The sequence below is a fragment of the Canis lupus genome, chromosome 15 (assembly GCF_003254725.2).
Source record: "Canis lupus dingo isolate Sandy chromosome 15, ASM325472v2, whole genome shotgun sequence".
NCBI classification, from domain to species: domain Eukaryota; kingdom Metazoa; phylum Chordata; class Mammalia; order Carnivora; family Canidae; genus Canis; species Canis lupus.
This window is the reverse complement of record NC_064257.1, coordinates 509481-526197: the sequence shown is the minus strand read 5'-3', so window position 1 is coordinate 526197 and position 16717 is coordinate 509481. Positions and strand designations below refer to the sequence as shown.

The 16717-nt window shown below is 55.5% G+C and overlaps 1 protein-coding gene across 1 annotated transcript in view; it reads right to left on the bottom strand.

Annotated features, from left to right (window-relative positions):
• The window catches only part of SLC2A1 (solute carrier family 2 member 1), a 29014-nt gene extending 14643 nt beyond the window's left edge, over positions 1-14371 (bottom strand). Inside the window, 2 exon segments of the mRNA XM_025419672.3 lie at positions 1657-1752; positions 14085-14371. Coding sequence (XP_025275457.1) covers positions 1657-1752; positions 14085-14102 — 114 coding nt within the window. The 5' untranslated portion in view covers positions 14103-14371.
• Positions 14372-16717: the final 2346 nt, after the last annotated feature.

The window sequence follows — 16717 nt, the reverse complement described above, 5'->3', positions numbered from 1 at the left end:
AACTCACTAGGCGATCACAGTTGAGACCTCACTTAATCCAGGAGCTCTTGACTTTGGCCACACTCTAGAATTGACTGGGGCGTGTTAAACATCCGATGCCCAAACAGCATCCCAGATCAAACACATCAGACTCGGGAGCATCCAGGGGGGTGCACTCAAGCGCAGAACCCAACTTCCCTCTCAGGCCGTGCAGAATTTCCATCTGTATGATTCCCAAAAGGAGCCAGCTCCGAGGCACACACCTTGGCAGGAGCTGTTCAAAATACTCAGCTAAAGCAGGGCTTGGGGCTGTTCCCAGTGCGGGCGCCATCTCACACAAGTCTGGAAAAGTCCCGTCACCTCCGCTGCAGCTGAGCATGACTCAGCAGGCCAGGCCTTCCTGGTGACCTGCTCCCGGGCATCAGGCGTGGCCCCCCACAGCCACCCTCCGCCTGTTTGGAGGAGGACCAGCTCTGAATCCTGACACTGCCCAGTTCCCCTGGACAGGCTGTCGGTTCTCGGGGGCCAGCCCCACTCACCTTCTGGCCTCACCCTCTGGACAACAGAACTGTCAACTGTCCTCCTGACAGTCTGGTCAGGAGGACAACCCTCCTGACCAGACTGTCCACTCTCCTTTCGTCCTCCCCAAGAAGGTACAGATTCTCAAACTGATAAGCAGCTGGTCAGGAAGACAGCCTGAGGTTGTACAGTCTGACTTCTGAATCCACCCTTCACTAGTTATGTGACCTTGAACCCGTTGGTTATTTCATCTGCCCAGGGCCTCAGTCTCTGGGTCCATAAAATGGAACTCACCACCCAACCTCATAGACATATGTGAAAGGCAGGTATAGGGAAGGGACTCCTTATGGTATCCTTCCCTGCCCTTTGACCTCCTTTCCTCTCCTCTCCTCTCCTCCCTAAAGCAGGTGGGCTGAGCTGGGGGTGATCACGGGGGTCCCTCCCACCCTCGAGGGAACAAGTGGGAGGTGCCATGGGGAGAAGGAAGTGAGTACAGATCCCTACTACCTGTGTTTCCCCACGGTGAGACGCCACTTGTACTTGGGCCTGGCACAGGGTCTCTGGGGAAAGGAGGCTGTTTCCAAGTGGAACGGGATGCCGTACAAGGGGGGATGCTGCTTATGGATGGGTGTGAGCACAGGCTTGGGGACCTCCCCGCTGGGAGGGCTCCAATGCAGCCTGGGGTTGGATACCAGCTTCGTCCCTGCCTAGCTGGGTGATGCCGGGCAGGTCTCCTTTCTCTGGCCACTCTCCCGACCTGCGGGATGGGAACAGTGACTGTTGCCTGCCCGCCCGCCTACCTTGGAGAACATTGTGAGTAGCAAGTGAGGTAAGCCCCACGAAGCCCTCTGTAACCCTTGAGGGTCACATAAATGAAGCATCACCATAGCAAGCATAGCTTTGATGATTACAAATGTCTCTGTTGGGGTGGAGGTTGGTCAAGAGGACTTCGAAAGACCCCACCATTTTGCAGGCCCAACATTCCGAGGCTAAAACCAAGAGTTTTTGACCTGTTCAGAGCCAGAAAATTGGCTGGTGGGAACAGATGGTGAATTGATGTAAATGACGGACACCCAAGAGGCAGGGTGAGCATGTGGGGTGTGCAGCGCACAGCAGAGTAAGCTGGTGTTGACAAGCCAAGGAGGGCACAGCACTCACCTTCTGGGGGGCATTGATGACTCCAGTGTTGTAGCCAAACTGCAGGGAGCCGAGTACTGCCCCTCCCACAGCCAGCATGAGGCGGCCTGTCAGCTTCTGCAGAGGAAAAACACCACACTGTTACAGGTATGTCTGGGCGCAGGTGGCAAGGCAGGGCATGGGCTGGCAGGTTCCCTCGGTCAGATATCTTGCCTGACTCCTGGCACCATACCAGTCCTTTTCCCAGGAAACTCGGCCACTTCCTGACCTCAGATGCCCCACACCAGCCCCAGTGACTTCTAGACACTGGGCTGGCCGGACTCATTCCTGGGAAGAGAGGGGAATTAGGGTCTTCTCTAGAATTCTCTGCAGCCAGGTCTTGACCCTCTGTGGAGTCTCATTCCTCTGGTGGAGCTATGCCCAGGGTCCAGGTGGCTCCAGACTCTGTTTGGGAGGCCCAGGAATCAACTCCCCTATGCTGGGGGTGGGGGGGTGGGGAGGGACGATAAATTATGGAGGAGCAGCATAGGTAGGGGGGAGCACCCTGGATTTGGATTGGAAAGTGCTGGCTTCTGATTCCAGCCAACCTGCTACTAGTTCTGTGAATTCCAGCAGGCTACCCTTCCTCAATCCTGCTTGGATCCCCATTGGAGATGTGGTCTTGCCCTCTCCTCCCTCCATTCACAGGGCAGGAAACTGAGTCCTGAGAGGAGACAAGCCCCAGATTACTCAGGGCTCTGCAAAAAGCCAGGCTGGAGCTCAGGGCTCCTGGGTCCCCAACTCGTGCCTCTTGTGGCAACCATCCACAGACCATGAGCTTCCCAGGGTTATTTGGACACAGATGACATAACAGGCAGGAATGCGCTTTGGAAAAGTACATGACACCGGGCAAGTAAGAGTGCTGGGCCAACGTGCTACGATGGGCAAAGGGCTGGGGAAGAAGAAAGGTGGTGGCGCTCTGGCCCCTGGCAGCCTGGGACAAGAAGATCGCAGGCAGGGAAGAGGCCGGCAGGTAGGAGAGCCCTGGGTGAGTAGGGTGCCTTGCTGGAGAAAGGGAGAGGACTTTTCTGCCTTTCAACATGAAGAAGCCAAGAGATGTGACATGAGGTCCCTAACTGATTGTGAGAGAATCAAACTGGGGAGGCAGAGAGGGGGTGAGCGCCAAAGCAGGACTGGTGCTCACCATTGATCGTGTGCGCCACACCGGGCTGGGTGCTAGAGGGGACGGTCAGGAGCACCAAGCCACAGGCTTTGGCCTCAGTTTCCCCACAGAACCCAGAAGCAGCCCTGACTTCAAGATCCTCATAGATAGCACCGCGTTTATGGCGAATCAGACAGGTTCCTAGTACCGTCTTTTCATTTTCTAGAAGCTGTCAGGCCAATGATTGTGAAAGCCAAGGTTCTCCCATCAGAGACTGAGAAAGAGGAAGAGGCTCCGGCTAGCCTGAGTGCACGAGCAGAGTCTGTTCTTCACCAGGTGTGTGCTGGGACGGTCTCTCCCCACCGGGCCACCTGGCCCCTTCCTGGCCCAACTGTGGACATTCATCCTAGGCCAGGGCTTTCCTCGTGGTGGGCTGCACTCCCTTTGGTTCCCATCCTTCCCATCTCCCTTCTCTTAGCTCTCCAGGCAGCCTCCAGACCCAGGCTGTCGGCCCTGTGTGGGTGGGGAGCACGGGACAGATGTCCTCTGTGGGCCCCAGCCCAGCAAACTCACAGGGTGACCACTGAGATGAAGGGAGAGGCTGTCACAAGGCGCAGAGGGTCAAGGGAGGAGGGCTGAAGAGTGGCATTGAAGGCCCCCAAGGTGAGGCACACGTCTTCGCTCCCACGGGGTTGTCCAAAGTGTGGGATCAGTGGAGAGCCAGACAGATTTCTCTAGTTCACATTAGAATAAATATAAATAGGATTTCATAAAGTGTGGCATGGCTTTATGATAGGATACAGAAAAAAGAAAGCTCTTTACCTATTGATTTGGGACACTTCCCAAGATACATTAAGTAAAAAGCTAGCTTCACAGTAGGGTGCATTGCCTGCTTAAAAAAAAAAAAAGGAAGAAGAAGAAAAGGCTGAGGGTGGGGGGTGAGGCCGACCATACCTATCTACCTGCTTAAAATGACGCCCAAGAAGGGTAACGTGGCCCCTTGGGGGATCTGGATGGCAGAAGCTGGATGAAGAGACTTTACTTTTACACCCTTCCGCATGTTTTTGAATTTTGAACCATGTGAGTGGGTCGTGTACTCAAAACATTTTCTTTATGAGCCCCTTGGTTTCATATTACTTAGAACAAAGCATTTAGATAAAAATATAAGTGAAAAGTAATACAGATGACGCGTGGATCTCTAAGAGCCATGCCGGTGGCACAGGAACTGTTTCCAGTGTGGCTCTGATGTTCCCGGGGTGTCTGGGCCTCCGAAGTTGCTCTCGGGGCTCCGCTGAGCAGCTGCGGCCTCTGGCAGTGGGGGCTCCCGGAAGCCAAGGACAGACCCTTGGGCTGGTGCAGGTCAAGGTCACACTGTGCTTTAGAAAACCCGCCTACCCACGCCCTGGTTACATCCAGAGCCACCTGGGCTGGCTGCTGCACCAGGACTCACGAAGACTCAGTGACCCGGGTTCCAGGCCCTGGATGAAGCAGGCCTGCATCCTGACCCTTCATCAGGATGGGGTGGGGGCCTCCCCCGTGGTCGGAGTTCCAACACCAAGGTGGGAGAAGGTGTGGTGGGAGCCCTGGAGGGAGAGACTTCTAATTTTGCCTGAGGACAATCAAAGATAGGTTTCCAGGAGGTGACATTGGACTTGGGGCGTGAAGGACGTGCAGAGAGTCGGCCAAGTGGGGAAGCAGTGGCAAGACTGCATTCCAGGTAGACAGAACAGTACGTGCAGGGGAAGGAAGAGGGGCCTGACTCCGCTGGCTCAAACAGGGAGCGTTCAGTGTGGCTGGGTGTCAGGGCAGGGGGGGAGCCCACCGCAGCCCCTGGGCAGGCACGCCCCCCACCACACCCAGCTTGATGTGGGAAGAAAGCCGGAGAGAACCGATGCCCTTCACTTGGGAGCTGGGATACCTGGAGGTCTCTGGGCTCAGTTTTCTGATGTAGGAAATGGGGGATCAGAATTCCTTCTCCCTAAAGACTTGCTGTCAAGACATGATAGAGCCTGGCAGGGTTCCCCTGACAAGATGAATCAGGGAAGGATGGGAAGCCACTCTCCCCAGGGCCACCTCAGCGCATCTGCCCCCACCAGCTCTCTGCCTGCAACTGAAGGGCCCTGATGAAATCCATTCATTTCACAGGTTTCCTTCGGGGCCAAGCTGATGGACTACTTGGTGGCGACCTAGAGAAGGGGAACAATTGTGGAGTCTGGAATCTGTGACTCCCAGGATGCCGCCCCGGTCACCCATCTGTGACCACCCTAGGGCTGAGGCTACCTTCTAGAACATCCTACCCTCTTCCGGGGTTTTCTTGTGGTGTCCTCTGCAGTCTCCAGCTCGGGCTTCTAGCAGTTGAGAATACCCACCTGCTGTTCACCCACCAGTTGGGGAATTCCCGCCAAGAGTGGGACCTGGGTCCTACCCAGCCCTGCGGCCAGAGTGCCCAGGGTAGGGGGCATAGTACAGAACATTTGTAAAACAAACCACTTCTGGATTTCGCTTTCAGGCAAAACAGGCTCCATGTGTATCCATTTTGCCAGAGCCGTGCTCATCCTAAGAGATTTTACCTTGGCCATTTATCGAACCCCTGGTGGGTACTAGAACATCATCTCTGAAGGCAGACACAGGCTAACAGGAACTCCCAACTCCTGGGTGAAATGAGGCAGACCCAAGTTCAAATCCTGACTCTCTTAGGAGTGCCACAGAGCTGAGTTCAGCAAACGCCCAGGCTCAGGGTGTGGCACAGAGGAGGACGTCACACCCCCACCCCCATCAGCCCTATCCCAAGGCGAGGGGCCTCCCCTTCCCGGGAAGCCACTGATGAGGTGTCAGCCTCAGGACCTCTCCTCCCACACACCGGGATGCCAGATGGCACCGGCCGTGTCACATAACTTGCTAAGCACTGTGGCCTTTTGACCCATGCCCATGTGCCCTTCCCAGCACAGTGCTCCAGCCCTGGGCTTGGCCTACAGTAGGCCCTTGGTCAATATTGGCAGAAGGAGGGCATGTGGCTACTGCCATTCAGAGGCAGGGCATTCCTTGCTAGAGGAAGGCCCAGGTGTTGGCACAATCCAGATGTTGCTCCCATCCTATCCGCTTCCCACAGCTTCCCTCATGGTTTCCTGATGTGCACAGAGGCACACGACATGGCCTTCCTAACTGCCTGGTCCCCAGTTCTAAGGAGGACAGGAGGGGGTGAGGCAGGGGAGTAGAATCCATAACAGCTCTCTTTTCATTTCTTTTGTGTACGTTTTTCTTAGGATCTCATTGGAACAAAATTCTGGACAAAGAAAAGAAAAGAAAAGAAGCCTAAGGAATTGCAGAATTGCTGTAACAGTCTCGTGTGACAGATGGGGACCTCAGGTCAGAGGGCAAACTCCCAGAATAGTCAGCAAACAAAAGCCAGGGCTGGAACTTGAGTCCTTTCGATTGCTTGACTGACAGTTTACCCTCCGACCTCTTCCATCCTGCCAAGTCTTTTCAAAAAGAAGAGTGATGGGTTACCCCTCCAAAGCCTAACCTTCAGGTGACCTCAGGCACTGGCTTCTCTGGAGGCCATCTCCTCAGAGCTCTCCCCATGATGTCAGGACTTCTGCATGGCTGAGCCTCCCCTGCACCCCACGGTGGCCCTGGGGGCAGAAGGTACTCATCAATCTTAAAAGCAGAGAGGAGAGGAGGGAGCTGCTGCATTTATCAGTACCTGCAGCACCAGTGAGGCACCAGGCACCATGCCAGGGTCTGCTTCCACATCTTGGTTTAACCACCATGAACAGGTGCTGGGGGAGACACTGCTCCCACTTCACAGACGAGAAAACGGGAGGCTGGAGAGGAAAAGGTGGATAACCAGAAGGTCCTTGGCTTCTGTGACGCTTCCGGTAGGAGGTCTCTGACACCAAGTCCTATGCCCTTCCTGCCCGTCCTCCCCCTTGCTTCTGGGCACTGGCCCCTGAAGGAAACAAGGCTTCTACCCTGTGCTTTCTATGTAGGTCAAATTCTATCCTAGCAACCTTTGGGGCCTTGCCCTGTCCGAGCCAGGATAGCCCAGGCCAAAGCTCAGAAACCTCTGGTCACTTGGGTGGATTTTGCTCTAAGCCTCAGTTGGCAAACTATGGCCTGTTGGCCAAATCCAGCCTGCCAGCTAAGAATGGGTTAACATGTTTAAGTGGCTGGAAAAAGGGGGAAAAAAAAAGACTAATATTTTGTGTGATGTGAAAAGGATATTAAACTCTTTCAGTGACCACTAATAACATATTATTGGAACACAGTCACACTCACTGATTTATATATTGTTTATAGCTGCTTTTGTGCTACAATGGCACAGGGACTGCATGGGCCACGGAGCAGAAAAGGTTTGTCAGCTTCTACTTGAAGCCGTAGGTCCTTGGAACTGCTATGTGCAAACCTAGCACAAGAACCGCACAGGATTTTCCGAGCCTTCCACGTCATACCAGAGCATCTTCTCTAAGTAACCAAAAAGGTGTTTGTCCTAAAACGGGATGTTAGGGGATCCCTGGGTGGCTCAGTGGTTTAGCGCCTGCCTTCAGCCCAGGGTGTGATCCTGAAGTCCCAGGATCAACATCCTGGCTCCCTGCATGGAGCCTGCTCCTCCCTCTACCTGTGTCTCTGCCTCTCTGTGTGTGTCTCTTACGAATAAATAAAATCTTAAAAAACAAAAAACAAAAAAAACAGGATGTTAAAAGCAACAAAGTGGTTCCCTGGGGGACTGTGTGCATGGGCCTTGGGCAGGTCCCGACATCTGAAAAGGTGGACACCCCTGATAGGTACCCATCCCAATGGTGAGATGGGCACCAAATCGACCTGATGAGTTAATTTGGTCAGAACATGGGAATATGCAGAGGTCCCTGTTGGTGGACAAGTCCCAGCTCCCCTCACTTGTGTGACCTTCAAAAAGCCCAATCCCTCCAGACTTCTTTTTCTCCACAAGAGAAGTTTCCTAATAATACATTACTAAGGAAAAAAAAAAAAAAAAAAAAAAAACATTACTAAGGAAAGATAATACCTGAATGCTTGTTCCCTACACTATTCTAGTCAACGAGCATTCGGCAATAAACCAAACCAAACCCTGCCTTCATGAAACTTGATATTTTAGTTGGGGGTGGGAAGACAGAAAATAAAAACCTAAAAGACATCAGGTGGCGAGTGGTATGAAGAAAGAAAGTGCTGTATCTTAATCACAGTGGGACATGCCTGTAACGGAATATTATGCAGCTGTTGGAAAGAATGCAGCACATCTGTATGTCTCCGATATGAAGCGAGTGCCAGGGTAGATTGCTAAGGGGAAAAGCAAGGTGAAAAACAATGTGTAGGATGTACATTTTGTGTAAGGAAGGAGGAGAAAATGAACTTGTATAATGGCACTTGGCTTGTATGTGCAGAGTAGATACAACTGTAAACACTGACCTGTCACCCACCTAGGGGTGGGTGAACAGGATAGGGTGTGTGGGGCACAAAGAACCATGTAGAAAGCGCGATCCAGTTATAGGCACCCACATTCACCTGCCCAAAAAGAGGTCTGTTCAGGAGAAATGCCAAACCATTACAACTGGGAGAAGACGTTTACTCTTACTTGGTATGCTTCTCTATAGTTGACTCTATCACTTCCAAACATCTACGACCTGACCAGAGAGATAAGATTATCACCCCCACGGCAGTGGAAACAAGCTTCAACAGGATGTGTGGCTTCCCTGAGGTCAAATGGTAGAGCTGTTTCTGAGGCCTGAGGCCGGCTCTGGGCTAGGCAACCTGGGGGACACATCCTGTCCAGCAGAGGCCTCGGTGGCCAAAGCTTCCATAAGCTGGCTCTGGCAAGAGGTCTCTCCCCTTCCGGGATGCCAAGGCCCCTGGGAGGCCAAAGCCAGCAAAGGGTTGGTGCTGAGGTCTTAGAGAGGGTGAACTCTGCCCTCGGGGATCCCTGGGTGGCTCAGTGGTTTGGCCCCTGCCTTTGGCCCAGGGCGTGATCCTGGAGTCCTGAGATTGAGTCCCACGTCAGGCTCCTGGCATGGAGCCTGCTTCTTCTCCCTCTGCCCGTGTCTCTGCCTGTGTGTGTGTGTCTCATAAATAAATAAAATCTTAAAAACACACACACACACACACACACACACACACACAAAACTCTGCCCTTGTTCTACCCTGAGTACAGGACGAGGAGCCCTGCTCAGTTAACTACAAAATCCCAACGTTTATGCATTGGCTACTGCCTCCCTGGCTTGGTGGCTGGGGACAGAGCTTCAGCCTCACTGCACCCCTCCCACGGAGGGAGGTAACAATCAGAGGTTTGTTTTGGAGGCCAGGCTTGACCTGCCAGCCTGGTCACAGCCTCTCTGGGCCCAGGAGGCCAATGAGGAGCAGCACTCTCAGCCTCCACCATCCTGGGGCTGCCCGTTACCGAACTGAGTGGCTTTGTGACCTGCGTGCCCAGGAGCGGGGCAGGAGAAGGGTGAGGCTGCAGGTCCCAACCCAATGCTGTACACTTCCCCCTTTGTTCCGGGCTTCCCCGGCTCTGCCAACTCTGGGGGAGGGGGAACTGGATGCCTGTACCCTCAGAGCCAGAGGAGAGCTCTAGGCCCTGCCACCCCGTGACCAGCAGGCGCTGGGTATAGCTGAGCTCCCTGAAGTCACAAGCTGATTACGGGGGATTTGGGACTGACCCAGCAGCGGGGCAAGTAGGCTTGGGTCCCCGAATGGCTCAGCATGGGACAAGGATCGTAATGGAGATGTTTACACTGCCTGTGCACCCAAACCAGCCATAGAAAGGGTCTTCCCACATAAATAGCCACCACTTTGAGTTGGGGAACTTGGCGGGTCTCACCATACCTTGCCACGGGGGAGCAGGCGTCCAGCTCTACAGCTCTGAGGAAAGCCACTTGCCCAAGGTCATGTTTTGTTTCCATTCACAAAGGATTTCAGTTGTCAAGTTATGTCTAATCCAACCTTTAAATTCCTACTGCACCCAGGAGCTTGGAAAGTCCTAGAGTGCAGGAATTCCTGCTCATTTGGGGTGAGTGGAGGGTGGCACACTGGACAAGGATTTGGAAAACAGTGTCTTTTTAAAACACTCTGGAACACCTCAAATTCTTTGTAACAGCCTTATCTTGGACAAGTTTCTTTCCTTCGTGGGCCTCAGTTGCTCCATCTGTCCAATGGAAGGCTAGGCCATGCACTAGAAACTCTTTTCCTGGGGATCCCTGGGTGGCGGAAGCGGTTTGGCGCCTGCCTTTGGCCCAGGGCGCGATCCTGGAGACCTGGGATCGAATCCCACATCGGGCTCCCGGTGCATGGAGCCTGCTTCTCCCTCTGCCTGTGTCTCTGCGCCTCTCTCTCTCTCTCTGTGACTATCATAAATAAATAAAAATTAAAAAAAAAAAAAAAAAGAAAGTCTTTTCCTGCTCCCACTTTCCTTTACCCTCTTATGTCATCCTAGAAAGGCTGGCAGCACGTTTTGCAGTAGGAGGCTCAGTGTGTGACCTTGGGAAAGTCATTTTTCACCAGACAGTGATGTCACCACGGCTTGTATCTCCCTCACAGGGGAGGCAGGGCAGCCACATTAGCTGACCCATCTCTGGGCCCGGACTCCCACCCAGGTGCTACCTCTGCAAACAAGCCTCCCAACAAACTTCTGCTGCAGAGGAGTTAGCCAGTGGGATCTTTAGCAACCACGCCTCAAGGCCTGGGCATCCCGGGGCTCCCCAAAAGCTCACATTGTCAGAATGCCAGACTTCTGGATAGAGGCCACAACCCAGGTGGGACCCAGGTAAGTGCAGTGAGTCGTGGGAGTCCAAAGAAGAAAGGAATATTTATGGAGCGTCTGTGGGGACAGACACATTTTTGTCTGAATCCTTACACTCTAATAATGAAAATGACATCACTCTGCAGATGAGGCAACTAAAGTAAACTGGAATTCAAAACCACATCCACAGGACTTCAAAAGTCTATGTTTTGGAGCGTGTAGGAGGCTCAGTCGGTGAGGCGTCTGCCTTCAGCTCAGGTCATGATCCTGGGGTCCTGGGATCCAGCCCCCCATCAGCTCCCTGCTCCCCTGGGAGCCTCTCCTTCTCACTCTGCCATTTCTTCCTGCTTCTTTCTGCGCAATCCCCCCCCCCCCCAACTGCATCCCTATGTCAAATAAATAAATAAATAAAATATTTTTTAAAAGTGTATGCTCTTCATACCACTGAGGGGCTGAGGAGCTCTGCAGATTTCTGATTTCTCTTTTATCTGGAAGGCAGAGGCCCCACAGAGGCCCAGGGCACCACAAGGGACCAGCAAGGAACTCTACACAAAGGGCTGGGGAGATGTCCTCGCCTGCTGCCCAGGAGGGGGCATGCGTGAACTTCTGGCTGGGAGAGGAGGCATGCAACCTGTCCCCCATTTCCTATTCAGTTAAACTTAGTGTGATGTGCAGAGAAAAGGACAGAACGCAGGGAAGTCAGTGGAGTCTATTCTCAGGGCTAGGAGGTGAAGGGGAGCACAGCAGAAAGAACTTCAGGGCGCCCTGCTGGCTCAGTTGGTAAAGCATGCGGCTGTTGGTCTCAGGGTTGCGAGTCTGAGCCCCAAGGTAGGCATAGAGACTACTTAAAAATTAAAAACAAAAACAAAACCCACTTTAAAAGAGAGGGAAAGAACTTCATTGTCAGACACCTGCTTGAAAGACCCGGGTAAGGGAGGTAACCTCTCCAGGCCTGGGTCTACATCCTGTACAAAAGGGCTGTACTTGCTGATCAAACCGGCAGCCTCCAAAGAGAGAGGCTTTATTCCAGAATATATACTAGTGACCCAGAGAGGGTTTAGCCATTAAAAAAAAAAGAAAAAAAAAAGTGTTTTTTTAAAACCATAACTGTTATCTGCGTCTTTTTACGTTTCTTTTTTTTTTATAAGATTTTATTTATTTATCCATGACAGACATAGGGAGATGCAGAGAGAGAGGCAGAGACACAAGTAGAGGGAGAAGCAGGCTCCACGCAGGGAGGGACGTCGGTCCCAGGTTTCTAGGATCACGCCCTGGGCTGAAGGCGGTGCTAAACCACTGAGCTACCCGGGCTGCCCCATTTCTATCTTAAGTAGGCATATAATCTACTAGTATAACAGTGTATATATGTGAATTTATTAATACAGATAAACCACTAAAGCAGGATGTGCTCCAAAGTTATTTACTGATGGGCAGGCGGTCCAAGCTTGGAGTATTGCTTGAAAACACCTACCGGCTACAGGCATTTAGAACCAACTCATACAAGAGCAGCCTTAGAATTTAGGCAAATTCTCTGATCAGCCCAAAATTCAAGAAAGGGTGTGGTGAGACGGGCCAGCGGAGACTGAGAGCCCTTTTTCATCGGCCTGGGTTCAAATCCAGCCCTGCTTAGAGCTGTGGGACTTCAGGAAAGTCACCTCTCTTCTCTGAGCTCCAGGCGTGTGAGCCAGTAGGGCTCCTTACAGAGGGTCAGTGTGACACAGTGGCATTTTAGCCAGAAGTCTAGTAAACTGTTAAGTGGTTACTGATTTTTCTCCTACACTTTTCTGTCTCTGCTCAGAATATTCTTATCCACTCCACAAAAAAAAAAAAACAAACCAGGTCCTGCGGAGCAAGACAGTTCTGACTCTTGAGGAAGTAAAAGAGAAAAGTCCTTCTCTTTCATAAAGAAACTGAGGCCCAGAGAAGTTAAGTGGCCTGCGAGAGCCCCGAGATAAAACAGTAAATATGTGGACTCCAGGGTCTCAAGCCCTTATCAGTAGCTGGAGTCACTTGTTTGATTTTTATTTCGTTATATCCATATGCCAGGATAAAGGTTCACCCAGGACTGTTGGGGTTGGGGGCGGGGGAGGGGGGATGCTCGGGGTCTCATTTCTTTTTTTTATTTTATTTTTTTTATTTTTATTTATTTTATGATAGTCACAGAGAGAGAGAGAGAGAGGCAGAGACACAGGCAGAGGGAGAAGCAGGCTCCATGCACCGGGAGCCCGACGTGGGATTCGATCCCGGGTCTCCAGGATCGCGCCCTGGGCCAAAGGCAGGCGCCAAACCGCTGCGCCGCCCAGGGATCCCTCGGGGTCTCATTTCAAGGCCAAGGGCCAGGGTGGGGTGAAACAAGTTGTGTGAATTCAACAGGTACGAAGGAGCCTTTCCCGGCGGAGAGGGCAGCCGGGCCTCAGGCAGGCGCGCTCGGCCCAGGCGAGACCCCAGGGACCCCTCGCAGTCCCGCTGGACCCCTGGGCAGCCCGCGGGAGCGCAGTTCTAACCCGCACCCCGGGTTTAAAAAAGGTGGCGGTGGGGGTGGGGAGGGGACATCCTTGTGCCTCCCCTGCCAAAGGACCTGAGAAAATTCAGGAGGGGGCGCTTCAAAAAAAAAAAAAAAGTCATTTAAAAGATTGTATGCAAGGGGTTCGAGAGGGTAAGAGACAATGCCCCGCACGCATTTGAGGGGATCCGTAAGTATTTGCTGAAAAGGAACCGTTCTGAGAGTCACAAAGCTCGCCAGCGCGACACGCGTGTCTAAGAGGAAGAAAGAGATCCTATCCGGGCAGCTGCTTGCCCCCAGGGGACGAGACCGCGTCGGAACCCCGGGCCGCCGACCCCCGGCGCGCGCACCTCCCGCTGGGGCTCCTGCTGGGCCCCCGGCCGGGCCCCCGGGGCCGGTGGGTGCGCTCTCGGCCCGGCCACCTCCGAGCACCTCTCCCCGCTCTGGGGCCTGCGCCACGCAAAGGGGGCCCCGGCGGCCCCGGCGGCCCCGGCATCCCGGCCGCAGGAGCCCCCCGCGCTTCGGGCCCTCGCGGGGCGGGCGCCCGGAGCGCGCGAGGCCGGTCCCCCGCCCAGCTGCAGGCCGCGCGCGGAGCGGGTGGGGGCGGGTCCTGCCGCCTCCGCGCGCCGGGGCCGGGGCCGGGGCCGGGGCCGGGCCGGGGGCTCGGCCGGCTCAGCCAATGGGCGCCGCGCTCGCGCCCCCTCCCCCGCCCCGGGAGGAGCCGGCGCGGGGCCTCGGCCGGGGCGGTCGTGAGCGACGTGCCGCGCCCGGGCCCCCGGTGCCCCGGCCTGCCCCGGCCTCCCCCGGCCTGCCCCGGCCGCGTGGACCGCGCGGCGCCCCGGAAGGAAGCCGGAGAGGCAGTGCGGGCGCCGAGGACGCACGCGGAGCCCCGCGCCCCGCACCCGCGCCCCCCGCCCGGCAGAGCGCGGCGCTCCAGGCCGGCGCCGGGGGCGGGGGCGGGGGGCGGGGGCGCTCGGAGGCCGGCGGCCGGGGGCGGCGGGTCGGCGCCGGTGTGCGGGCGGGGCGGGGCGGGGCGGGCCGGGCGCGCCACTCACCTTGCTGCCGGGCTCCATGGCCGCGCTGCGCCGGAGGCTCCGCGAGCGCCGGGTGCGCGGGCGGCGACGGGCGGGCGGGCGGGCTGCGCGCTCCGGCTCCGGCTCCGGCTCCGCTCCCCGGGGCTCCCGCCGCGAACCGGACGCGGTCGCTCGGCCTCCCGCTCCCTGGCGAGCTCGCTCCCGAGACCCGGGGCCCGCGACCTGCGCGCCAGCCGGGGCTGCCTCCAGCTCCTCGCCCGCAGCGCCGCGAGGGAGTTTATAGGCCCCCGGCCATTGGCTGGCGGGCGGCGAGTGGGGGGCGTGGGGGCCGGGCCGGGGGCGGGGCCCGGGGCACGTCCGGGGCGGGGCGCGGCGGGGCGGGGGCTGCGCGGCGCGGCGGGGCGCGGCGGGGCGGGCGCCGGGGACCCTGGGGCGCCCCGGGGCGGGGAGGCGCGCCCGCTGGGTGACGCGGCGCCGGGGAGCGCACCTCTCTGAGCCTCGGCGACCTCCTGCAAAATGGTGGAGCCGTAGGGAGGGCTCTGGAGTCCCCCCTCCGCCGCCGGAGGACCTCGGGGAAGCGCAGGACCGTCCTCGGACCGCCGCCAGGCTCCTCAGGAAGCTTAAGCGAGTTAACGTTTCTGAAGTGCGTGGGGCGGCATCTGTTTCGTTGTAAGCAGTAGGTCCGGATCTGTCGGACCAGCGACAGGAGGTCTCGCTCCGCGACTTTCTCCTAAGCCCTCTCCACCCCCGACATTCCTGTTTGCAAGCCAAGCCTTGCTTTAGCACGGGCTGGGCCCTCTGCCGGAAAATCATACCCACCTCCTCCCTGGGCTCTCCTGTCACCACCGCCTTGGTGAAATCTTCTCTAGCCCTGACAGTACATGCGAACCCGTGGCGACAGGTGAGTGCTGAGAACACATGGGTCCTTGGGTCTGAGCCAGTTCTATAGAGTACACCGGGTCCTAGCACCATCCTAGGCAACCTGCTGGCCTTTGAGCCGGTTTCATTAAAGGTAAAACGGAATCAATACCACCTCCAAGCTTCATGTGCTGTCATGAGAGAATTTCTAGAAAGTTGATGCAGTTCTCAGCACTTGCTGACACACAGGAAGTCCTTTTTTTTTTTTTTTTTTTTTTAATGGTGGTGGTAACATTTCACCTTATTTCCTCTCCTAAACCCAAGTCTTACTTGAGACAGGGCAAAGGGAAAGACCCCCCTGTCCAAAGTCCTGAGGTCAGGCTGAGTGTCCCCCTTTCCCTGTGGAGACGGACAGGGAGGGGTTACTTCTGGTTGGAAAGGAGGAGGCTGAGCTGACCACATGACTGCTGGACTCATCTGTCCAGACTGGGTGTCCAGTGCTGCCAAGGGGGCACCCGGGCTGGGCATGGAGCAGCCCAAGGACAGGGAGCAAGAGCCTTCCAGGCACACCGCTGCCCACAGCTTCTATTTCTCTGGTCTCCCAGCTGCTCAGCCTGCAAAGTGTGGGGGTTCCTCTTGCCACCACAAGCCTCCACCCCAGTACCAGTACCAGTACCCCAGTACCACAAAGTCCTGCTGCTTTCACTCCACGTACCCCTCCCCCCCATCCTCCCTCCCTCCCTGCTGTTTGCAGGGCCTCCACTCCTCTGCTCTCACCTCCTCTAGTCCTAACCAGCACTATCAGGCTCATATGTCTGATGCTGCTTGAGAGGGAGCAGGCCCTGGCTTAGTTCACGAGCTCTCCTGCCTGACCTCTCCCGTTGAGCATTTTCTTGTTTCTACCTTTGCTCGGATTGTTTCTGAGCCACCCTCAGTGTGCCACAGTGCTTCTGATGGCACAGAGGACCTCTGGAATGGGGCTTCTGGAAAGGGTCCCAGAGTCCCCCAGGAAAGAAGCTTTATCTTCTTTACCCTTTGGTGTTTCTCAGTGAGCTCCTGGTCCTGTCTTCCCCCAGATGGAGCCCCCCAAGGATGGCTTCTGTGGGGGAGACACATGGGTGGAAGGAGTGAACGCAGGCAGTAATGAATGATCCTATGAGGAGCTAGCCTGCCTGTTTCTGCCAACACTTGAAGTCTTTCCCTAAGTACCTTTCTGGTTTTGCCACTTTCCTGCTCAGAGTCTCCATAGCTCCCTGTTTCCAGGCATATTGTGTAGGCCTCCTCTCAGCTGGGGGTATGTCTCATTCAGCCCACGGGTCACACTCACCACCAGGCTCCCTTTCCTTCTCTAGGCCAGCCCTGTGTGGGTCACTTCCCCAGGGTCAGAGGCATGTGAGTCTGTTGCTAGCCTGGGGAGCCCCCGAACTGGAAAGGATGCCAGAGGGGAAATGGGCAGCAATAATACCAAGTGGAGTGTGCAGGGATGAGCATGTGTACAGGAGAAGAACTTGTGCCATAGAGGAAGGCGAGGGGGTAGAGAGAGCTTCAGAGAAGATAGGGGACATGCAGAGCAGGGTGTGGAAGGCTGAATACCAGGCCGACCATAGGGAAGGCCATTTTCGGCAGAGGGAAGAACATGCACAAAAGCAGCAGACAGGGGATCCCTGGGTAGCTCAGCGGCTTAACCCCTGCCTTTGGCCCAGGGCATGGAGCCTGCTTGTGTCTCTGCCTCTCTCTCTCTCTCTCTCTCTGTCTCTCATGAAGAAATAAATAAAATCTTTAAAAAACAACAACAA